Here is a 24,796-nt window from a genome sequence, read left to right as displayed (position 1 = left end):
ATGCAGGTGTAGAAGCACGGTGGCTAGGAAAAACTCCCTAGAAAGGCCAGAACTTAGGAGGAAACCTAGAGAGGAACCAGGCTATGAGGGGTGGCCAGTCCTCTTCTGGCTGTGCCGGGTAGAGAGGAACCAGGCTATGAGGGGTGGCCAGTCCTCTTCTGGCTGTAGCAGGTAGAGAGGAACCAGGCTATGAGGGGTGGCCAGTCCTCTTCTGGCTGTACTGGGTAGAGAGGAACCAGGCTATGAGGGGTGGCCAGTCCTCTTCTGGCTGTAGCAGGTAGAGAGGAACCAGGCTATGAGGGGTGGCCAGTCCTCTTCTGGCTGTGCCGGGTAGAGAGGAACCAGGCTATGAGGGGTGGCCAGTCCTCTTCTGGCTGTAGCAGGTAGAGAGGAACCAGGCTATGAGGGGTGGCCAGTCCTCTTCTGGCTGTACTGGGTAGAGAGGAACCAGGCTATGAGGGGTGGCCAGTCCTCTTCTGGCTGTAGCAGGTAGAGAGGAACCAGGCTATGAGGGGTGGCCAGTCCTCTTCTGGCTGTAGCAGGTAGAGAGGAACCAGGCTATGAGGGGTGGCCAGTCCTCTTCTGGCTGTGCCGGGTAGAGAGGAACCAGGCTATGAGGGGTGGCCAGTCCTCTTCTGGCTGTACTGGGTAGAGAGGAACCAGGCTCTGAGGGGTGGCCAGTCCTCTTCTGGCTGTGCCGGGTAGAGAGGAACCAGGCTATGAGGGGTGGCCAGTCCTCTTCTGGCTGTGCTGGGTAGAGAGGTACCAGGCTCTGAGGGGTGGCCAGTCCTCTTCTGGCTGTGCCGGGTAGAGAGGAACCAGGCTATGAGGGGTGGCCAGTCCTCTTCTGGCTGTACCGGGTAGAGAGGAACCAGGCTCTGAGGGGTGGCCAGTCCTCTTCTGGCTGTGCCGGGTAGAGAGGAACCAGGCTATGAGGGGTGGCCAGTCCTCATCTGGCTGTAGCAGGTAGAGAGGAACCAGGCTATGAGGGGTGGCCAGTCCTCTTCTGGCTGTGCCGGGTAGAGAGGAACCAGGCTCTGAGGGGTGGCCAGTCCTCTTCTGGCTGTAGCAGGTAGAGAGGAACCAGGCTATGAGGGGTGGCCAGTCCTCTTCTGGCTGTGCTGGGTAGAGAGGAACCAGGCTATGAGGGGTGGGCGGTCCTCTTCTGGCTGTGCTGGGTAGAGAGGAACCAGGCTATGAGGGGTGGGCGGTCCTCTTCTGGCTGTGCCGGGTGGAGAGGAACCAGGCTATGAGGGGTAGCCAGTCCTCTTCTGGCTGTGCCGGGTGGAGAGGAACCAGGCTATGAGGGGTGGCCAGTCCTCTTCTGGCTGTGCCGGGTGGAGAGGAACCAGGCTATGAGGGGTTGCCAGTCCTCTTCTGGCTGTGCCGGGTAGAGAGGAACCAGGCTATGTGGGGTGGCCAGTCCTCTTCTGGCTGTGCTGGGTAGAGAGGAACCAGGCTCTGAGGGGTGGCCAGTCCTCTTCTGGCTGTGCTGGGTAGAGAGGAACCAGGCTCTGAGGGGTGGCCAGTCCTCTTCTGGCTGTGCCGGGTAGAGAGGAACCAGGCTATGAGGGGTGGCCAGTCCTCTTCTGGCTGTACCAGGTAGAGAGGAACCAGGCTATGAGGGGTGGCCAGTCCTCTTCTGGCTGTGCCGGGTAGAGATGAACCAGGCTATGTGGGGTGGCCAATCCTCTTCTGGCTGTGCCGGGTGGAGATTATAACAGAACATGGCCAAGATGTTCAAATGTTCATAAATTACCAGCATGGTCGAATAATAATAAGGCAGAACAGTTGAAACTGGAGCAGCAGCACGGCCAGGTGGACTGGGGACAGCAAGGAGTCATCATGTCAGGTAGTTAGCTTAGCTTCCTACCCATCTGGTTCCTGTCTGTTATCATGTGCACGTAGTAAGTACACCATCATGCTTTCCTGACAGGTGTCTTTTCAGATTCCACAATGATTCTTTAGTTGTGGACACTACATCACCACACTCCCTCTCTTCTTTAGTTGAGGACATTACATCACCACACTCCCTCTCTTCTTTAGTTGTGGACACTACATCACCACACTCCCTCTCTTCTTTAGTTGTGGACACTACATCACCACACTCCCTCTCTTCTTTAGTTGAGGACATTACATCACCACACTCCCTCTCTTCTTTAGTTGTGGATACTACATCACCACACTCCCTCTCTTCTTTAGTTGTGGACACTACATCACCACACTCCCTCTCTTCTTTAGTTGTGGACATTACATCACCACACTCCCTCTCTTGCTCTTGGTTCGTCTTCTCATCTTTTGCAAGTCACCTTGCTTTTTTCACCTGTGTGTTTGTATCAGTTTCTTTATGAAAATATTTAGTAAAACTCCATGACAGTAGCTAAATCAAGGGGCTGTAGCAGCACACGAGTAGGCTACAGATGCATGTTGGGCCGGGCATGCCCTGAGCTCGTCAGGTGAGCGCTACTGGAGAGAAATAGGAGCGGAAGAGAAGGCCAACCTTTGGGAATCTCACTCCATGCTCCAGTCATATTGGGCAAGCTTCTCTCCAGCTCGGCTCCACTCACATACTCTGAGCCTAGCAGTTAATCGCATTGGGCCAGTAACCGGAAAGTTGCTGGTTCGAAAATCCCCAGGTAACAATTATGTCGACGTGCCCTTGAGCAAGGCACTTCAACCTAATTGCTCCTGTAAGTCGCTCTTAATAAGAGCGTCTACTAAATTATGTGAATGTAAATTGCGTTAGTACCTATTGTCTACTGCCCAGGATCTCATCATGGGTGGCAGGTAGCCGGTTGGACCAGTAACCGAAAGGTTCCCTGAGCTGACAAGGTAAAAACCTGTCGTTCTGCCCCCTGAACAAGGCAATTAACCCACTGTTCCCCGGGAGCAGAAGACCTGGATGTCGATTATGGCAGCCTCCCGCACCTCTCTGATTGGGTTAAATGCGGAAGACACAGTTGAATGCATTCCCTTTCATGAAACATGATGACTCAGTCAGTACAAAAACAAAAGAGCAATGTTGTTCTGTGGCTGGCTATGATATCAGGGCTGATACAAAGTGACTGTCTTAATGCATTGTGTCCAGTGTCCCTACAGTGACTCAGGAAAACAAATAGGCAGTGCTGCTGTGGTGGCTATAATATCAGGAGAGATGAGGGGGACCACGACTGTACTGAAAAACAAAAGCATTTATTCAGGTAACAGGGTGGGGAGGATAGTCAGCCAGGGTGGGGAGGATAGTCAGCCGGGGTGGGGAGGATAGTCAGCCAGGGTGAGGAGGATAGTCAGCCAGGGTGGGGAGGATAGTCAGCCAGGGTGGGGAGAATAGTCAGCCAGGGTGGGGAGGATAGTCAGCCAGGGTGAGGAGGATAGTCAGCCAGGGTGGGGAGGATAGTCAGCCAGGGTGGGGAGGATAGTCAGCCAGGTTGGGGAGGATAGTCATCCAGGGTGGGGAGGATAGTCAGCCAGGGTGAGGAGGATAGTCATCCAAGTTGGGGAGGATAGTCAGCCAGGGTGGGGAGGATAGTCATCCAGGTTGGGGAGGATAGTCAGCCAGGGTGGGGAGGATAGTCAGCCAGGGTGAGGAGGATAGTCATCCAAGTTGGGGAGGATAGTCAGCCAGGGTGGGGAGGATAGTCATCCAGGTTGGGGAGGATAGTCAGCCAGGGTGGGGAGGATAGTCAGCCAGGGTGGGGAGGATAGTCAGCCAGGGTGAGGAGGATAGTCATCCAAGTTGGGGAGGATAGTCATCCAGGTTGGGGAGGATAGTCAGCCAGGGTGGGGAGGATAGTCAGCCAGGGTGAGGAGGATAGTCATCCAAGTTGGGGAGGATAGTCAGCCAGGGTGGGGAGGATAGTCAGCCAGGGTGGGGAGGATAGTCATCCAGGGTGGGGAGGATAGTCATCCAGGTTGGGGAGGATAGTCATCCAGGTTGGGGAGGATAGTCATCCAGGTTGGGGAGGATAGTCAGCCAGGGTGGGGAGGATAGTCATCCAGGTTGGGGAGGATAGTCAGCCAGGGTGGGGAGGATAGTCATCCAGGTTGGGGAGGATAGTCAGCCAGGTTGTGGAGGATAGTCAGCCAGGGTGGGGAGGATAGTCAGCCAGGGTGGGGAGGATAGTCAGCCAGGGTGGGGAGGATAGTCAGCCAGGTTCAGGATAGTCAGCCAGGTTCAGGATAGTCAGCCAGGTTGAGGAGGATAGTCAGCCAGGTTGGGGAGGATAGTCAGCCAGGTTCAGGATAGTTAGCCAGGTTCAGGATAGTCAGCCAGGTTGAGGAGGATAGTCAGCCAGGTTGGGGAGGATAGTCAGCCAGGGTGGGGAGGATAGTCATCCAGGTTGGGGAGGATAGTCAGCCAGGTAGAGGAGGATAGTCAGCCAGGGTGGGGATAGTCAGCCAGGTTGAGGAGGATAGTCAGCCAGGTTGGGGAGGATAGTCAGCCAGGGTGGGGAGGATAGTCATCCAGGGTGGGGAGGATAGTCAGCCAGGGTGGGGAGGATAGTCAGCCAGGTTGGGGAGGATAGTCAGCCAGGGTGGGGAGGATAGTCATCCAGGTTGGGGAGGATAGTCAGCCAGGGTGGGGATAGTCAGCCAGGTTGAGGAGGATAGTCAGCCAGGGTGGGGATAGTCAGCCAGGGTGGGGATAGTCAGCCAGGGTGGGGATAGTCAGCCAGGGTGGGGATAGTCAGCCAGGGTGGGGATAGTCAGCCAGGGTGAGGAGGATAGTCAGCCAGGGTGGGGAGGATAGTCAGCCAGGGTGGGGAGGATAGTCAGCCAGGTTGGGGAGGATAGTCATCCAGGGTGGGGAGGATAGTCAGCCAGGGTGAGGAGGATAGTCATCCAAGTTGGGGAGGATAGTCAGCCAGGGTGGGGAGGATAGTCATCCAGGTTGGGGAGGATAGTCAGCCAGGGTGGGGAGGATAGTCAGCCAGGGTGGGGAGGATAGTCAGCCAGGGTGGGGATAGTCAGCCAGGGTGGGGAGGATAGTCATCCAGGTTGGGGAGGATAGTCAGCCAGGTTGTGGAGGATAGTCAGCCAGGGTGGGGAGGATAGTCAGCCAGGGTGGGGAGGATAGTCAGCCAGGGTGGGGAGGATAGTCATCCAGGTTCAGGATAGTCAGCCAGGTTCAGGATAGTCAGCCAGGTTGAGGAGGATAGTCAGCCAGGTTGGGGAGGATAGTCAGCCAGGGTGGGGAGGATAGTCAGCCAGGTTGGGGAGGATAGTCATCCAGGGTGGGGAGGATAGTCAGCCAGGGTGAGGAGGATAGTCATCCAAGTTGGGGAGGATAGTCAGCCAGGGTGGGGAGGATAGTCATCCAGGTTGGGGAGGATAGTCAGCCAGGGTGGGGAGGATAGTCAGCCAGGGTGGGGAGGATAGTCAGCCAGGGTGGGGATAGTCAGCCAGGGTGGGGAGGATAGTCATCCAGGTTGGGGAGGATAGTCAGCCAGGTTGTGGAGGATAGTCAGCCAGGGTGGGGAGGATAGTCAGCCAGGGTGGGGAGGATAGTCAGCCAGGGTGGGGAGGATAGTCATCCAGGTTCAGGATAGTCAGCCAGGTTCAGGATAGTCAGCCAGGTTGAGGAGGATAGTCAGCCAGGTTGGGGAGGATAGTCAGCCAGGTTCAGGATAGTTAGCCAGGTTCAGGATAGTCAGCCAGGTTGAGGAGGATAGTCAGCCAGGTTGGGGAGGATAGTCAGCCAGGGTGGGGAGGATAGTCATCCAGGTTGGGGAGGATAGTCAGCCAGGTAGAGGAGGATAGTCAGCCAGGGTGGGGATAGTCAGCCAGGTTGAGGAGGATAGTCAGCCAGGTTGGGGAGGATAGTCAGCCAGGGTGGGGAGGATAGTCATCCAGGGTGGGGAGGATAGTCAGCCAGGGTGGGGAGGATAGTCAGCCAGGTTGGGGAGGATAGTCAGCCAGGGTGGGGAGGATAGTCATCCAGGTTGGGGAGGATAGTCAGCCAGGTTGGGGAGGATAGTCAGCCAGGGTGGGGATAGTCAGCCAGGGTGGGGATAGTCAGCCAGGGTGGGGATAGTCAGCCAGGGTGGGGATAGTCAGCCAGGGTGGGGATAGTCAGCCAGGGTGGGGAGGATAGTCAGCCAGGGTGGGGATAGTCAGCCAGGGTGGGGAGGATAGTCAGCCAGGGTGGGGATAGTCAGCCAGGGTGGGGAGGATAGTCAGCCAGGGTGGGGATAGTCAGCCAGGGTGGGGATAGTATTGAGTGGTTTTGAGAAAACATACTGCAAATAACACACAGTTTGTTGATTCAACATATAATTGTAAGACAGCGAGCTAAAATAGGATTGTGAGTTAGCTCAAAATTTGGATATATAGCTTGACCCAAAGGAAAACACAAATTTGTCATTGTACTCAACGCACTTTTATACATACAGCTCACTGTGAGCAAAGTTTGTTGAGTGAACAAACATTCACACATTAGCTCAACTTCTTGTCCTGAAGTCCAGCCAATCACAGAATAACACTGATTAAACAATTAGTTGACTTTAAACAAAACGTTGTCTACTGCCTAGTCCAACACTCCTAGTCCATCACTGCCCAGTCCATCACTGCCCAGTGTACTGCCTAGTCCATCACTGCCCAGTGTACTGCCTAGTCCATCACTGCCCAGTGTCTACTGCCAAGTCTATCACTGCCTTGTCCATCATTGCCCAGTGTCTACTGCCTAGTCCATCACTGCCCAGTGTCTACTGCATAGTCCATCATTGCCCAGTGTCTACTGCCTAGTCCATCACTGCCCAGTGTCTACTGCCTAGTCTATCACTGCCTTGTCCATCATTGCCCAGTGTCTACTGCCTAGTCCATCACTGCCCAGTGTCTACTGCCTAGTCCATCACTGCCCAGTGTCTACTGCCTAGTCCATCACTGCCCAGTGTCTACTGCCAAGTCTATCACTGCCTTGTCCATCACTGCCCAGTGTCTACTGCCTAGTCCATCACTGCCCAGTGTACTGCCTAGTCCATCACTGCCCAGTGTACTGCCTAGTCCATCACTGCCCAATGTCTACTGCCTAGTCCATCACTGCCCAGTGTACTGCCTAGTCCATCACTGCCCAGTGTACTGCCTAGTCCATCACTGCCCAGTGTCTACTGCCTAGTCCATCACTGCCCAGTGTCTACTGCCTAGTCCATCACTGCCCAGTGTCTACTGCCTAGTCCATCACTGCCAAGTCAATCACTGCCTAGTCCATCACTGCCCAGTGTCTACTGCCTAGTCCATCACTGCCAAGTCAATCACTGCCTAGTCCATCACTGCCTAGTCCATCACTGCCCAGTGTCTATTGCCTAGTCCATCACTGCCCAGTGTCTACTGCCTAGTCCATCACTGCCTAGTCCATCACTGCCCAGTGTCTACTGCCTAGTCCATCACTGCCCAGTGTCTACTGCCAAGTCTATCACTGCCTAGTCCATCACTGCCCAGTGTCTACTGCCCAGTCCATCACTGTCCAGTGTCTACTGCCTAGTCCATCACTGCCCAGTGTCTACTGCCTAGTCCATCACTGCCCAGTGTCTACTGCCAAGTCTATCACTGCCTAGTCCATCACTGCCCAGTGTCTACTGCCCAGTCCATCACTGCCCAGTGTCTACTGCCCAGTCCATCACTGTCCAGTGTCTACTGCCTAGTCCATCACTGCCCAGTGTCTACTGCCAAGTCTATCACTGCCCAGTGTCTACTGCCAAGTCTATCACTGCCTAGTCCATCACTGCCCAGTGTCTACTGCCCAGTCCATCACTGTCCAGTGTCTACTTCCTAGTCCACTTATTATTCCTAGTGCACTATATAGGGAATAGGGTGCCAGTCCTGGTCAAAAGTATTGCACTATATAGGGAATAGGCAGACATGTACTTGGCAGTGTCCAGTGACCCTGGCTACAATGACTCAGCAGCAATGATTCAGCCATTCAGCAAACCAATGAAGAGGTTTATTACGGCTTCCTGTCCTCTCCTGCGCGCCCGCTGGCTTTAACGAGGGTAGATGATGGAGGAGAGGACGTGTCTCTGAATGCTAAGTGACCACCGTAGAAAACAATAATGACATCCCCTTTCTTTATGAGTGAACACTCTGTTTCCTGCTCTCTGATTCAGAGAAAAGAACCATTACCTGCTTCCTAAATGGCACCCTATTCCCTAAATAGTGCACTACTTTTGACCAGGACTGGCACCCTATTCCCTAAATAGTGCACTACTTTTAACCAGGACTGGCACTCTATTCCCTGTAGAGTGCACTACTTTAACCAGGACTGGCACCCTATTCCCTATATGGAGCACTACTTTTAACCAGGTTATCTTTAAGATACCAGTTGTCTAAACCATTATCTATAAGACACCAGTTGTCTAAACCATTATCTATAAGATACCAGTTGTGCATTCTAAACCATCATCATTAAGATACCAGTTGTGTAGTCTAAACCATTATCTACAAAATACCAGTTGTCTAAACAATAATCTATAAGATACCAGTTGTGAACTCTAAACCATTATCTATAAGATACCAGTTGTGTACTTTAAACCATTATCTATAAGATACCAGTTGTGTACTCTTAACCATTATCTATAAGATCCCAGTTGTGTACTCTAAACCATAATCTATAAGATACCAGTTGTGTAGTCTAAACATTTATCTATAATATACCAGTTGTGTAGTCTAAACCATTATCTATAAGATACCAGTTGTGTACTCTAAACCAGTATCTATAAGATACCACTTGTGTACTCTAAACCATTATCTATAAGATACCAGGTGTATACTCTAAACCATTTTCTATAAGATACCAGTTGTGCATTCTAAACCATCATCATTAAGATACCAGTTGTGTACTTTAAACCATTGTCTATAAGATACCAATTGTGTACTCTAAACCATTATCTTTAAGATACCAGTTGTGTACTCTGAACCATTATCTATAAGATACCAGTTGTGTACTCTAAACCATTATCTTTAAGATACCAGTTGTGTACTCTAAACAATTTTCTATAAGATACCAGGTGGGTACTCTAAACCATTATCTATAAGATACCAGTTGTGTAGTCTAAACCATTATCTATAAAATACCAGTTGTGTACTATAAACCATTATCTTTAAGATACCAGGTGTGTACTCTAAACCATTATCTATAAGATACCCGGTGTGTACTCTAAACCATTATCTATAAGATACCAGTTGTGTAGTCTAAACCATTATCTATAAGATACCAGTTGTGTACTCTAAACCAGTATCTAAAAGATACCATTTGTGTACTCTAAACCATTATCTATAAGATACCAGGTGTATACTCTAAACCATTTTCTATAAGATACAAGGTTGTGCATTCTAAACCATCATCATTAAGATACCAGTTGTGTACTCTAAACCAGTATCTATAAGATACCAGTTGTGTACTCTAAACCATTATCTATAAGATACCAGGTGTATACTCTAAACCATTTTCTATAAGATACCAGTTGTGCATTCTAAACCATCATCATTAAGATACTAGTTGTGTACTTTAAACCATTGTCTATAAGATACCAGTTGTGTACTCTAAACCATTATCTATAAGATACCAGTTGTGTACTCTAAACCATTATCTTTAAGATACCAGCTGTGTCCTCTAAACCATTTTCTATAAGATACCAGGTGGGTACTTTAAACCATTGTCTATAAGATACAAGGTTGTGCATTCTAAACCATCATCATTAAGATACTAGTTGTGTACTTTAAACCATTGTCTATAAGATACCAGTTGTGTACTCTTAACCATTATCTATAAGATCCCAGTTGTGTACTCTAAACCATTATCTATAAGATCCCAGTTGTGTACTCTAAACCATTATCTATAAGATCCCAGTTGTGTACTCTAAACCATAATCTATAAGATACCAGTTGTGTAGTCTAAACATTTATCTATAATATACCAGTTGTGTAGTCTAAACCATTATCTATAAGATACCAGTTGTGTACTCTAAACCAGTATCTATAAGATACCACTTGTGTACTCTAAACCATTATCTATAAGATACCAGGTGTATACTCTAAACCATTTTCTATAAGATACCAGTTGTGCATTCTAAACCATCATCATTAAGATACCAGTTGTGTACTTTAAACCATTGTCTATAAGATACCAGTTGTGTACTCTAAACCAGTATCTTTAAGATACCAGTTGTGTACTCTGAACCATTATCTATAAGATACCAGTTGTGTACTCTAAACCATTATCTTTAAGATACCAGTTGTGTACTCTAAACCATTTTCTATAAGATACCAGGTGGGTCCTCTAAACCATTATCTATAAGATACCAGTTGTGTAGTCTAAACCATTATCTAAAAAATACCAGTTGTGTACTATAAACCATTATCTTTAAGATACCAGTTGTGTACTCTAAACCATTATCTATAAGATACCCGGTGTGTACTCTAAACCATTATCTATAAGATACCAGTTGTGTACTCTAAACCATTATCTATAAGATACCAGTTGTGCATTCTAAACCATTATCATTAAGATACCAGTTGTGTAGTCTAAACCATTATCTATAAGATACCAGATGTGTACTCTAAACCATTATCTATAAGATACCAGATGTGTTCACTAAACCATTGTTTTGACTGAGTTATGCATCTGGTTGTGTTAAATGAATGCTCTTATTTTATGCAGTCTGGCTATTCATATTATAACATTTCTGAATGCAGTGCTTTGTACAATGTACAGATTATAGTGCAGTGTTGTGTGTAGGTGCAGTGTGCAGTGCATGTGTGCTGTGTGCAGATTGCAGTGAAGTGCAGTACCTGTGTGCAGTGTACAGATTGCAGTGCAGTACCTGTGTGCAGTGTACAGATTGCAGTGCAGTACCTGTGTGCAGTGTGCAGATTGCAGTAACTGTGTATGGAGTTGAGACTTGCCCCTGCTCGGCGTGTGCTATGCGTTTTCTGTAGCATCATGGAATGGACAGCTGTTTTGATGACCAGTTCCCAGTAACTAACTCTATCTCCCTGCCCACCTTCCTATCCGGCTGGGGTCACCCACCCAACCCCACTCCACCCTCCTGCCCGGGTGGTCCCCATACCCCACCCCACCCTGGACCTCAGGCATCCCGGCCATGCTGACCTAGTTCCCACAGACATCCGTACCCCTCCTTCCCCCAAACCTACTGCCAAGCCCATGGAGGGTGCCCTATCCCCACCCCTTCTGCCCCCGTCTCCAGCTCTGTCCCTGGAGAGGGTCCCAGCCCTGCCGATTGCCCTGCCCGTTGAAGGTGCCCCATTCCTGTGCCCACCCCTCCCAGCACTATCTTCCCTACCGTTGTCCCAAGCCCAGTCTACTAGTATGCCCATGCAGAGTGCTCCACCTCTCACACCCCTGTCCCCTGCCATGCTGCTTGAGCAGGAGCTGCTCCAGGCCTTCCAGGAATACGAGGAACAAATGGCCTCTCTGAGCATACCAGACCTCCGTGTCTCTGAGGCCAGTGGTCAATGCCCACCCGTGGGCCTTCTGCCCAAATATTCAGTCCACTATGAGCAAGAGGAAGGAAGAAGGGATACGGGAGGAGGAGTGACTGTTACTATTCCCAAGGACGCAGAGTCATCTTCTCCATCGCCACGGATACGACCACCACCTCCCCTACTTGTGATCCAGCCAGGATACCGCGGCAACGACAACGGTGAAAATGGCAACGAGGAAACACAGCGTGGAAACAGAGACACATCAACAAGTCAGAGGGTCACAGCCTATACCGAAGGGTTTAGTTTCAGAAGTTACCTTCTGGGAAATAACAAGAAACCAGTTGAAGAGAGCGCAGCCAAAGAGGCTGAACAAGAGGAAAGCACATTACAACTGTTTGAGAGAATGGCTAGAGAGGCAGAGGCAGAGATTCACTCCAAAAGAAAGGCAGATGCACTGAAGGAAACAGACACTCAGATGCCATTGGACTCGACAACAGATGCAGATTTATTTAAAGAGACCCTGATAGGTCTAGAGTCTGTGGAGCAGAGAGAGCAGGCAGAGAGAGCAGAGCTACGAATAGGTTTAGTAGTAGGGCCTAAAACAGACCAGCTGACAGCACAAAACACCTCAGAAGAGACTAAGGCAGACTCACAGGCACAGTCCAAGCAGGCTGAGTCCAAGCAGGCTGAGTCCAAGCAGGCTGAGTCCAAGCAGGCTGAGTCCAAGCAGGCTGAGCCCAAGCAGGCTGAGTCCAAGCAGGCTGAGTCCAAGCAGGCACAGTCCAAGCAGGCTGAGTCCAAGCAGGCACAGTCCAAGCAGGCTGAGTCCAAGCAGGCTGAGTCCAAGCAGGCAGACTCACAGGCACAGTCCAAGCAGGCTGAGTCCAAGCAGGCTGAGTCCAAGCAGGCTGAGTCCAAGCAGGCTGAGACCAAGCAGGCTGAGTCCAAGCAGGCTGAGTCCAAGCAGGCACAGTCCAAGCAGGCTGAGTCCAAGCAGGCTGAGACCAAGCAGGCTGAGTCCAAGCAGGCTGAGTCCAAGCAGGCTGAGTCCAAGCAGGCTGAGACCAAGCAGGCTGAGTCCAAGCAGGCTGAGACCAAGCAGGCAGACTCACAGGCACTGTCCAAGCAGGCTGAGTCCAAGCAGGCTGAGTCCAAGCAGGCTGAGTCCAAGCAGGCTGAGACCAAGCAGGCTGAGTCCAAGCAGGCTGAGTCCAAGCAGGCTGAGTCCAAGCAGGCTGAGACCAAGCAGGCTGAGTCCAAGCAGGCTGAGTCCAAGCAGGCTGAGACCAAGCAGGCAGACTCACAGGCACTGTCCAAGCAGGCTGAGTCCAAGCAGGCTGAGTCCAAGCAGGCTGAGACCAAGCAGGCTGAGTCCAAGCAGGCTGAGACCAAGCAGGCTGAGTCCAAGCAGGCTGAGTCCAAGCAGGCTGAGACCAAGCAGGCAGACTCACAGGCACTGTCCAAGCAGGCTGAGTCCAAGCAGGCACAGTCCAAGCAGGCTGAGTCCAAGCAGGCTGAGTCCAAGCAGGCTGAGTCCAAGCAGGCTGAGACCAAGCAGGCAGACTCACAGGCACAGTCCAAGCAGGCTGAGTCCAAGCAGGCTGAGTCCAAGCAGGCTGAGTCCAAGCAGGCTGAGTCCAAGCAGGCACAGTCCAAGCAGGCTGAGTCCAAGCAGGCTGAGTCCAAGCAGGCAGACTCACAGGCACAGTCCAAGCAGGCTGAGTCCAAGCAGGCTGAGTCCAAGCAGGCTGAGTCCAAGCAGGCTGAGACCAAGCAGGCTGAGACCAAGCAGGCTGAGTCCAAGCAGGCTGAGTCCAAGCAGGCTGAGTCCAAGCAGGCTGAGTCCAAGCAGGCTGAGTCCAAGCAGGCTGAGACCAAGCAGGCTGAGTCCAAGCAGGCTGAGTCCAAGCAGGCTGAGTCCAAGCAGGCTGAGACCAAGCAGGCAGACTCACAGGCTGAGTCCAAGCAGGCTGAGTCCAAGCAGGCTGAGTCCAAGCAGGCTGAGACCAAGCAGGCTGAATCCAAGCAGGCTGAATCCAAGCAGATAGAGTCAACACAACATTATGATATCAAGTTAGGCATGGAGAAAAAGACAAACTCACAGAAAAGGAGGAGGAAAAAGAAAACAGGCAAAGTCTCAGAGTCACAGACAGAGTCAAAGCTAGAGTCAAAGCTAGACACACAGACAGAGTCAAAGCTAGATTCAAAGCTAGACACACAGACAGAGTCAAAGACAGAGTCAAAGTTAGACACACAGACAGAGTCAAAGCTAGAGTCAAAGCTAGACACACAGAAAGAGTCAAAGCTAGAGTCAAAGCTAGACACACAGACAGAGTCAAAGCTAGAGTCAAAGCTAGACACACAGACAGAGTCAAAGCTAGAGTCAAAGCTAGACACACAGACAGAGTCAAAGACAGAGTCAAAGACAGAGTCAAAGCTAGAGTCAAAGCCAGAGACACAGACACAGACAGAGTCAAAGCCAGAGACACAGACAGAGTCAAAGACAGAGTCAAAGCAAGAGTCAAAGCTAAACACACAGACAGAGTCAAAGACAGAGTCAAAGCTAGAGACACAGACAGAGTCAAAGCTAGAGTCAAAGCTAGACACACAGACAGAGTCAAAGCTGGAGTCAAAGCTACAGTCAAAGCCAGAGACACAGACACAGACAGAGTCAAAGCCAGAGTCAAGGCGAGAGACACAGACAGAGACAAATACAGAGTCAAAGCCAGAGACACAAACAGAGACAACGCCAAAGACGCAGACAGAGACAGACACACAGACAGAGACAAAGCCAAATCCAAAGACACAGACAGAGTCAAAGCTAGAGACACAGACAGAGTCAAAGCCAGAGTCAAGGCGAGAGACACAGACAGAGACAAATACAGAGTCAAAGCCAGAGACACAAACAGAGACAATGCCAAAGATGCAGACAGAGACAGACACACAGACAAAGACAAAGCCAAATCCAAAGACACAGACAGAGTCAAAGCTAGAGACACAGACAGAGTCAAAGCCAGAGATGCAGATGGAGACTCAGACGGAGACACAGGCGGAGACACAGACAGAGTCAAAGCTAGAGACACAACCAGAGATACAGACAGAGTCAAAGCCAGAGACACAGACACAGACAGAGTCAAAGCCAGAGACACAGACAGAGTCAAAGACAGAGTCAAGGCCAGAGACAAAGACAGTGTCAAAGCCAGAGACACAAACAGAGTCAAAGCCAGAGTCACAGACAGAGACAGAGTCAAAGCCAGAGACAGAGACAATGCCAGAGACACAGACACAGACAAAGCCAGAGTCACAGACAGAGACAAAGCCAGAGACACAGACAGAGACAAAGCTAGAGATACAGACACAGACAAAGCCAGAGACAGCAACAAAGACAGAGTCAAAGCCAGAGACACAACCAAAGACACAGACAGTGTCAAAGCCAGAGTCACAGACACAGACAGAGTCAAAGCCAGAGACACAGACACAGACAGAGACACAGACACAGACAAAGACAGAGACACATACACAGACAGTGTCAAAGCTAGAGATACAGACACAGACAAAGCCAGAGACACAAACAGAGTCAAAGCCAGAGTCACAGACAGAGACAGAGTCAAAACCAGAGACAGAGACAATGCCAGAGACACAGACACAGACAAAGCCAGAGTCACAGACAGAGACAAAGACAGAGTCAAAGCCAGAGACACAGACAGAGACAGAGTCAAAGCTAGAGATACAGACACAGACAAAGCCAGAGACAGCAACAAAGACAGAGTCAAAGCCAGAGACACAACCAAAGACACAGACAGTGTCAAAGCCAGAGACACAGACACAGACAGAGTCAAAGCCAGAGACACAGACACAGACAGAGACACAGACAAAGACAGAGTCAACGCCAGAGCCACAGACAGAAACAAAGACAGGGTCAAAGCTAGAGACACAGACGGAGTCAAAGCCAGAGTCACAGACAGAGACAAAGACAGAGTCAAAGCTAGAGACACAAACACATACACAGACAGAGTCAAAGCCAGAGCCAGCGACAAAGACAGAGTCAAAGCCAGAGACAGAGACACAGACAGAGTCAAAGCCAGAGACACGGACAGAGAGGATGCCAGAGACACAGACACAGACAGAGTCAAAACCAGAGTCACAGACACAGACAGAGTCAAAGCTAGAGACACAGACAGAGACAGAGACACAGACACAGTCAAAGCCAGAGACAAAGACAGAGACAAAGCCGGAGACAAAGCTGGAGACAATGCCGGAGACACAGACGGAGACACAGACAGAGTCAAAGCCAGAGACAGAGACACAGACAAAGCCAGAGACACAGACAGAGACAGATTCAAAGCCAGAGACACAGACAGAGACAAAGACAGAGTCAAAGCCAGAGACACATCCAAAGATACAGACAGAGTCAAAGCCAGAGACACAGACAGAGACAGAGTCAAAGCCAGAGATAGAGACAGATTCAAAGCCAGAGACACACACAGAGACAAAGACAGAGTCAAAGCTAGAATCACAGACAGAGACAAAGACAGAGTCACAGACAGAGATGAAGACAGAGTCAAAGCCAGAGACACATACACAGCCAGAGTCAAAGCCAGAGACAGAGACAGAGACAGAGACAGAGACAAAGACAGAGTCAAAGCCAGAGACACATACACAGCCCGAGTCAAAGCCAGAGAAACAGACAGAGACACAGACAAAGACAAAGCCAGAGTCCAAGCCAGAGACACATACACAGCCAGAGTCCAAGACAGAGTCCAAGACAGAGTCCAAGACAGAGACACATACACAGCCAGAGACACAGCCAGAGTCCAAGACAGAGTCCAAGACAGAGTCCAAGACAGAGTCAAAGAAAGAGTCAAAGACAGAGACACAGACACAGCCTGAGTCAAAGCCAGAGACACAGACAGATACAAAGACAAAGACAAAGACAGAGTCAAAGCCAGAGACACAGACAGAGACAAAGACAGAGTCAAAGCCAGAGACATATACACAGCCAGAGTCAAAGCCAGAGTCCAAGACAGAGTCAAAGCCAGAGACACATACACAGCCAGAGTCAAAGCCAGAGACACAGACAGAGTCCAAGCCAGAATCCAAGCCAGAGTCAAAGCCAGAGACACATACACAGCCAGAGTCAAAGCCAGAGTCCAAGCCAGAGTCCAAGCCAGAATCCAAGCCAGAGTCAAAGCCAGAGACACATACACAGCCAGAGTCAAAGCCAGAGACACAGACAGAGTCCAAGACAGAGTCAAAGCCAGAGTCAAAGCCAGAGACACATACACAGCCAGAGTCAAAGCCAGAGACACAGACAGAGTCCAAGACAGAGTCAAAGCCAGAGTCAAAGCCAGAGACACATACACAGACAGAGTCAAAGCCAGAGACACAGACAGAGTCCAAGACAGAGTCAAAGCCAGAGACACATACACAGTCAGAGTCAAAGCCAGAGACACAGACAGAGACAAAGCCAGAGTCAAAGCCAGAGTCAAAGCCAGAGACACATACACACCCAGAGTCAAAGCCAGAGACACAGACAGAGTCAAAGCCAGAGTCAAAGCCAGAGACACAGACAGAGTCCAAGACAGAGTCCAAGCCAGAGTCAAAGCCAGAGACACATACACAGCCAGAGTCAAAGCCAGATACACAGACAGAGTCAAAGCCAGAGACACAGACAGAGTCCAAGACAGAGTCAAAGCCAGAGTCAAAGCCAGAGACACATACACAGTCAGAGTCAAAGCCAGAGACACAGACAGAGTCCAAGACAGAGTCAAAGCCAGAGTCAAAGGCAGAGACACATACACAGCCAGAGACACAGACAGAGACAAAGACAGAGTCCAAGACAGAGTCAAAGCCAGAGTCAAAGCCAGAGACACATACACAGCCAGAGTCAAAGCCAGAGACACAGACAGAGTCAAAGCCAGAGACACAGACAGAGTCCAAGACAGAGTCCAAGACAGAGTCAAAGCCAGAGTCAAAGCCAGAGACACATACACAGCCAGAGTCAAAGCCAGAGACACAGACAGAGTCCAAGCCAGAGTCAAAGCCAGAGACACATACACAGCCAGAGTCAAAGCCAGAGACACAGACAGAGTCCAAGACAGAGTCCAAGCCACATACACAGCCAGAGTCAAAGCCAGAGACACAGACCGATTCCAAGACAGAGTCCAAGCCAGAGGCAAAGCCAGAGACACATACACAGCCAGAGTCAAAGCCAGAGACACAGACAGAGTCCAAGCCAGAGGCAAAGCCAGAGACACATACACAGCCAGAGTCAAAGCCAGAGACACAGTCAGACATCCATTCAGGGACAAACGGAGAACCACAGGGCAAGAGTTCAGGTTACCAAGAACAGCTGAGCCCCAAGGGACAGACCAGCTCCAGCCCCTCATCCAAAGGCTGTGGGGATCACCTTACTACAAGCCTGGCCCCAACCCAGGCCCAACCCAGCTCCAGCCCCCCAGCGACTGTCCAGGCTGGTTCACCTGCCCCCAGTCTGGCCCCAACCCTACCCAAGGAGCTTCAGAAATCTGCAGACCACCGCCAGACAGGTCGTTCCTTCTCTCTGACTCACGGTGTTCAAACCCCAGAACGGAACCACAATGCAACAGGAAGGGTTAATGATAATGACAGGAATACATCTGTCCAGACCACAGTTATTGATCTGCGTCGTAACGTCAGCTCAATCTCTGCCCGTGTTTCTGATCAGAGATCAGATAGAACAACACAGGAAGAAGATGTATTCTCTGTAAATTGTGGAAAAAACACACACACACTGAACCAGACTAACACACACACACTGAACCAGAGAGAAACACATGCTCAGATTCAGAACCGAGCCTGTATAGGAGAGGAAGCGAGGGAGGAGGAGGAGGGGGAGAGGAAGAAGAGCGCCCTTGAAGAGCCTTCAGTAGTGGCCACTGCTGCCGCTGGCAACACGTTGCCCATGACAACACCCACGATGCCAGAAATGATCGAATGTGAGGGAGAGGGGAAAAACAGGCAGCTCGATTGGCTGGAGAGAGACACGGCAGTAACAGAGTCGGTGGCACTAGGAGACAGAGGAAGAGGTTCAGAGGGGATAGAGGAGAGTCTGTTGAAGTGCTCTGCAGGAGAAACAGCTCCTCTCCACCCGGCGTGCAGACACACCCAGGTCTCTTCAATCGACACGGGGATAAAAGTCTCACCTGCACTCCCTGTTGAGGATACAAAGACAGAGACGAGGGTTGTATCAGCGTCTGACCAGCACTGCAGCAATAACGCTGTGCCTCGCAGCTCACCGGAGAGTGAAGAGACGGGAGGGGGGAAGCCCGTCAGCGGCACCCCAGGGACCAGCACACTCTCTCCAGCCACGGAGAGAGAGAAGAAGGGGGAGAAAGAGTCTGGACACCGGACAGAAGTCCACAACGTATCTGATACCTCTCCTTTTCCCCTCTGGGAAATCACGGGACATCACTGCCAGGAAGACAACAACACTGGATTGGAGAGAGGAGGAAAGGAGGGAGAGGAGGGAAAAAGAGGAGGAGGAGGAGGAGGAAAGGAAGGCGGAGAACAGAGAGGAGGGAGAGGAGGGGAAGCTGCTGCCAGAGAGCAGGTTTCATTGAGCCATCCGACAGCGACGGGCAGGGTGTCATCAGCTGAGAGTGAGACGTGTCAGCCCCCTGACTCTACCACCACTGCCATTCCTGTTCCTGTCGACTCATTACCATCGTCGCAGTGCTGCCGGGGGGCTGAGCTCATCGCAGCCTCCTCGACCACCTTCACATCTGCCAGCAGCAGCATCATCATCTCTGCTGATCAGGTCTGTCTCTCTCTCTTTCCACCAGTACAGCAACAGGGCAACAGAGATTCAGCTTTCTCATCTCTTCAGTCTCAGCTCAGCACCTCTGTAAAACAAGAACAAGGCAGTCTCTCTGTCTCTCAGCCCTTCCGGCAGACAGAAAACAGAGATTTAGCTCTCCTTTCATCTCTCCTCCCTCCCTTTCACTCTGCTGAGCACGAGGAGACCCGGGACATCAACAACACAAAGAGGGGCACAGAGACCAAGGAGTCAGGAGACGACAAACTTTGTGTCGAACAGAGTCTGAAGTCAGAAGAGAACAGAGGTACAGAGTCGTCTCCTTTCAAACACAGCCTGAGTCCAGAACTAGAGGAGAAAGGAGGAAGGGTGCCCACAGGACCTGTCCTAGGTCTTAAAGACCACTCTGAGACACAGTCACAGGGCTCCAGAAGAAACACAAAGGGAGACACAGAGACAGAGGACAGGGTTTGTCTCAAACAGAGCCAGGAGGATCCAGAAGAGAAAGGAGGAACTTTAGGACCTGTCCCAGGAGAAATAAGAGAAGCTTTCCTCTCAGACACCGGCAGAGAGACAGGGAAGGATCCTCCATCTGCCTCCTCCTTTATCTCACCTCAGCCTCCACTGGTTTTTCAGACACAGCAGAGCTCAGCTCCAGTTGTGAGCTCGGATCAACCGGTCCGTGTCGACCACACCAGCACCGAGAGTGAAGCTACACTCCTCAGGTCAGTACAGCCTCAGTCTCAAGGCTTTGGCAGTGGTGTAGTGGAAGGCCCCACCATGGCTGGAGTTGAGGTGTTCCAGCTGGCTCGGATGGGCAATGTAGGGGACAACAGGAAACTGTTTTTCAAAGATACGGTGAAAGCTGATGATAGCTCTTCTATAGGCCTCAATGATGTCTTTGTCTCCCAACCAGCTACTGGACTGGACTGTGCCTCCCTGCCTCCACTGAAGATACACGAGAACCTTCATCACCCAGTGACTGAATCCAGTTTCACCTCCCATAACTTCCTCAGCTCCAAGAAGCCAGAGATCCCACCACCACCAGCCGTAAGCCCACCACAAGAGGCTCTAGCTGGAGATGCTCTTCCAACACTGAACCCACTTGACTTCCAGGAGGAGCCTCAGCGGAAGTCCCAACCAGGAAGAGATGTCAAAGACGCTGGGAAGGTGTCAGAGTCTGGGAAGGGGTCAGAGTCTGGGAAGGGGTCAGAGTCTGGGAAGGGGTCAGAGGAAGGAGAGAAGGAGAGAGGAGAGAAAGAGGGAGGGAATACGTATGGACAAGATGGAGGAAAAGTAGAATCGTGCCTGTTAGCTAGGACAGGGCTTCCAGAGACCGCACATGGAGATTCTGGAGCATTAGTAGTCGAAGACAATAGTAAAAGACGTCAGGACTCCGCTCCTATATCTACTCTTAATGCAGCTGACCCAGACCCAGACCCAGTCCCAGTGCCAGACTCAGAGCAGGTGGATTTCAAACTTCCTCCTCCTCCTCCTTCTTCCTCATCCCTCACACCATCCCCTGCTCAGAAGCATCTCACCACCACATCCAGTGAATCTGTTTTCCAGTTTTTCTTTGAAGATGCCTTCACCTCTGCTGGACCTGTGTGCAGTGCCCAGTGTCTGTGTGCAGTGCCCAGTGTAGGTTCCCTCTCTATCCAGCCAGACGGTGGAGCGAGATCAAACCCCTCTGGAGATGTGACCTTGACCAACACCACGGCTGTAGTAGTCACTACGATGCTGCAGACAAAACCGGATGAGGACCAGCCCGCCATTCAGGCTGATCAGCACACAAGCCAATTAGACCAATCAGACCAATCAATTCACCATGACCTTCCTGTCACAGATCATATGGAGACCAGACAGAGGCTGCCACAGACTCCACAATGTTCTAGAGGCCCTCCCACTGTGGCTGGGGACAGACTTGAGGATGGAGCCGGGGCCGAAGTTGTGCTAGACACTGGGCTTCGTATTCCAGAGATGAATGTCCCTAACCAATCCCCTTCAGATCCTATGAAGGGTAGAGAGGGGCCTCAGAGTAAAGACTTCCCTTCTTTGGATTTGGCTGAGGCTGAAGAGGAAGCAACGACCGTGGCTGGAGCTGAGGCTGAAGAGGAAGCAACGACCGTGGCTGGAGCTGAGGCTGAAGCTGAGGCTGAAGAGGAAGCAACGACCGTGGCTGGAGCTGAGGCTGAAGAGGAAGCAACGACCGTGGCTGGAGCTGAGGCTGAAGAGGAAGCAACGAACACGGCTGGAGCTGAGGCTGAAGAGGAAGCGGAGCTGAGGCTGAAGAGGAAGCACTGAGGCTGACGGCTGGAGCTGAGGCTGAAGAGGAAGCAACGACCGTGGCTGGAGCTGAGGCTGAAGAGCTGGAGCTGAGGCTGAAGAGGAAGCTGAAGAGCTGAAGCTGAAGAGGAAGCAACGAACACGTGGCTGGAGCTGAGGCTGAAGAGGAAGCAACGAGGCTGACACGGCTGGAGCTGAGGCTGAAGCTGGAGCTGAGGCTGAAGAGGAAGCAACGAACCGTGGCTGGAGCTGAGGCTGAAGAGGAAGCAACGACCGTGGCTGGAGCTGAGGCTGAAGAGGAAGCAACGACCGGGCTGGAGCTGAGGCTGAAGAGGAAGCAACGAACACGGCTGGAGCTGAGGCTGAAGAGGAAGCAACTGAACCCGTGGCTGGAGCTGAGGCTGAAGAGGAAGCAACGACCGTGGCTGGAGCTGAGGCTGAAGAGGAAGCAACGAACACGGCTGGAGCTGAGGCTGAAGGCTGAGCTGAGGCTGAAGAGAAGCAACGAACACGGCTGGAGCTGAGGCTGAAGAGGAAGCAACGACCGGCTGGAGCTGAGGCTGGAGCTGAGCTGCTGAAGAGGAAGCAACGACCGGCTGGCTGGAGCTGAGGCTGAAGAGGAAGCAACGACCGTGGCTGGAGCTGAGGCTGAAGAGGAAGCAACGAACACGTGGCTGGAGCTGAGGCTGAAGAGGAAGCAACGACCGTGGCTGGAGCTGAGGCTGAAGAGCTGGAGCTGAGGCTGAAGAGGAAGCGAACACGTGGCTGGAGCTGAGGCTGAAGAGGAAGCAACGTGGCTGAGCTGAGGCTGGCTGGAGCTGAGGCTGAAGAGGAAGCAACGACCACGGCTGGAGCTGAGGCTGAAGAGGAAGCTGGAGCTGAGGCTGAAGAGGAAGCAACGAACACGGCTGGAGCTGAGGCTGAAGAGGAAGCTGAAGGCTGAAGGAAGCAACGACCCTGGCTGGAGCTGAGGCTGAAGAGGAAGCAACGCTGGAGCTGAGGCTGAAGAGGAAGCAACGACCGTGGCTGGAGCTGAGGCTGAAGAGGAAGCAACAACGAACACGGCTGGAGCTGGCTGGAGCTGAGGCTGAAGAGGAAGCAACACCGTGGAGCTGAGGCTGAAGAGGAAGCAACGAGCTGAGGCTGAAGAGGAAGCAACGTGGCTGGAGCTGAGGCTGAAGAGGAAGCAACGACCGTAGCTGAGGCTGAAGAGGAAGCAGGCTGGAGCTGAGCTGGAGCTGAGGCTGAAGAGGAAGCAACGACCGTGGCTGGAGCTTGAAGAGGAAGCCTGTGGAGCTGAGGCTGAAGAGGAAGCCTGGAGCTGAGGCTGAAGGGATCTGGAAGGCTGAAGAGGAAGCTGATAGCATTGGGCTGAGGCAATGGAGCTGAGGCTGAAGAGGAAGCAACGACCGTGGCTGGAGCTGAGGCTGAAGAGGAAGCAACCAGGTCCCTGGAGCTGAGGCTGAAGTCACTATGAGCATCAGTGACTGAGGCCAGTATTCCAATGATCATGCTGACAATCTGATAGCATTGGGCCAATAGTGATACTGAAGCACAGGTCCCCCTGAGTCACTGACATCATCGATTCCTGATCATGTGACAGGGGAAATGTGATCATGTGATACAGGAAGTGACAGGCAGCATCTGCAATACTGGATTCAGAGTATAGAGATTATCTGAGACACAGGGAGGAAGAGGAAGCGCATGAGACTGGCAGCAGTGTTGACAAAGGATCACTGGCTGAAAAGGTTAAAGAGGAAGTTAGTGAGAAGCTTCCGGAAAAAATCCTCATCTCTAAATCACCCTCTCAGCCTCAGTCCACAACAGTATCAACAGCTGGATCTGATAACACCATTCCTGAGCCCCAGGTAGAAGAGCCTCTTAGGGTTAATCTATTCAGTGGCGCCGCATCCATTAATGATGAGGTCATCGGTGTGGGTTTGTCCATTAAAGATGACGTCATACATGTCAGCCCACCACTCAGTGCTGAGCAGCCAATAAGCAGCCAGCCTCTCAATGTAAACACAGAGGACAAAATGAAACAAAAGAGAACAGAGGAAAGGAAGGAAGAGAGGAGACAAAATGATGAGAAGGCAACAGAGGAGAAGGAAGCAGAGGAGAAGGAAGCAGAGGAGAAGGAAACAGAGAGGAAGGAAGCAGAGAGGAAGGAAACAGAGGAGAAGGAAACAGAGAGGAAGGAAGCAGAGAGGAAGGAAACAGAGAGGAAGGAAACAGAGGAGAAGGAAGCAGAGGGGAAGGAAACAGAGAGGAAGGAAACAGAGGGGAAGGAAACAGAGGGGAAGGAAACAGAGAAGAAGGAAACAGAGGAGAAGGAAACAGAGGAAGAACATAAAAAGGGGGATGAGAATCTCTCTCAAGAGGAAAAACAAACAGTGGATAATCAACAGGAAATAGAGGAGGACAAGCAGAAAGGAAAATGGAATCAGACAAGTACACAACAGCAGAGTAATGGGACTGATAAGAAAGCAGGAGAGCCAATCAGAGAGACCAGATATCAGCATGTGGAACAGGAGCAGACACAAACACTGACAGAATCACTAGTACTAGTAGCTCTCCATGAGGAGAAAGATGCGAGGAGTGAAATAGCAGACATCCGAGCCAACAGGCCCTCTCATAATCGTTTCTTTTTAGATTGGCGTGGTGGTGATGTGCAGGGAGACGACACGGGGAGTGCACAAACAGTTAACGCCGTGGAGCAAACAGGAAGAAAGAGTGTCAGAACAGGTAAAGGAGAGGACAAGACCTCATCTGACCCCAGCCTGGCTCCTTTCGGCTCGTCTAAGGATGGGCTTTGTTCCAGTGGAGACTGTAGCTATTTATCCTCTCCCTCTGCGTTAGAACAAAGTGTCTACCCCACGCTGCCGGTGCCAGCAACAGTGAAGACACAGGAGCCCTGCGAAGAGACTAGAGACCCCTTTGTACCCGATTCGACTGAAAATGCAGCCCTTAACCAATCAGATTCAGTGATTCGTCTGAACCGTTTTGCTCGGCAACAGGAACAAGGACAGCAGCAGGAAAGGCCAGGATCAAGTACTGCCTCAGAGGACTTATCATGTGGTCGTTTAGTTAGACGTGATGGAGGAGGAGAATCAGACAACAACAAACACACCGAGTCCCTCACAGCTTCAACACTGTTGCCGGGGTAACACAGGGAGCAGAGAAGACCCTGGGCGGTCAGGAAGAGAACGGCAAGTCAGGTGACTGCAACTATGATGTCATCGACAGAGAGAGAGGTCCGGACACAGGGGAGGGAGC

General features: G+C 51.3%; 2 protein-coding genes across 5 annotated transcripts in view; both read left to right on the top strand.

The window, feature by feature from the left end:
- Positions 1-24,796, top strand: part of LOC135505256 (uncharacterized) — a 114,168-nt gene that overhangs the window by 55,914 nt on the left and 33,458 nt on the right. The window lies entirely within an intron of this gene.
- On the top strand, positions 23,194-24,688 carry LOC135503793 (uncharacterized protein DDB_G0284459-like). The gene has a single exon (XM_064921931.1). It carries the CDS (start codon positions 23,557-23,559, stop codon positions 24,685-24,687), a length of 1,131 nt encoding a protein of 376 aa, XP_064778003.1. The 5' UTR covers positions 23,194-23,556; the 3' UTR covers position 24,688.

This window comes from Oncorhynchus masou, chromosome 18, assembly GCF_036934945.1.
Source record: "Oncorhynchus masou masou isolate Uvic2021 chromosome 18, UVic_Omas_1.1, whole genome shotgun sequence".
Lineage (NCBI taxonomy): Eukaryota > Metazoa > Chordata > Actinopteri > Salmoniformes > Salmonidae > Oncorhynchus > Oncorhynchus masou.
Note: the sequence above shows the minus strand (reverse complement) of the source record. Positions and strands in the feature narration are given on the sequence as shown.

What these genes read in the sequence shown, in the direction of transcription:
- LOC135503793 (XM_064921931.1), top strand. Translation starts at nt 23,557, where the DNA reads ATGAAACAAAAGAGAACAGAGGAAAGGAAGGAAGAGAGGAGACAAAAT.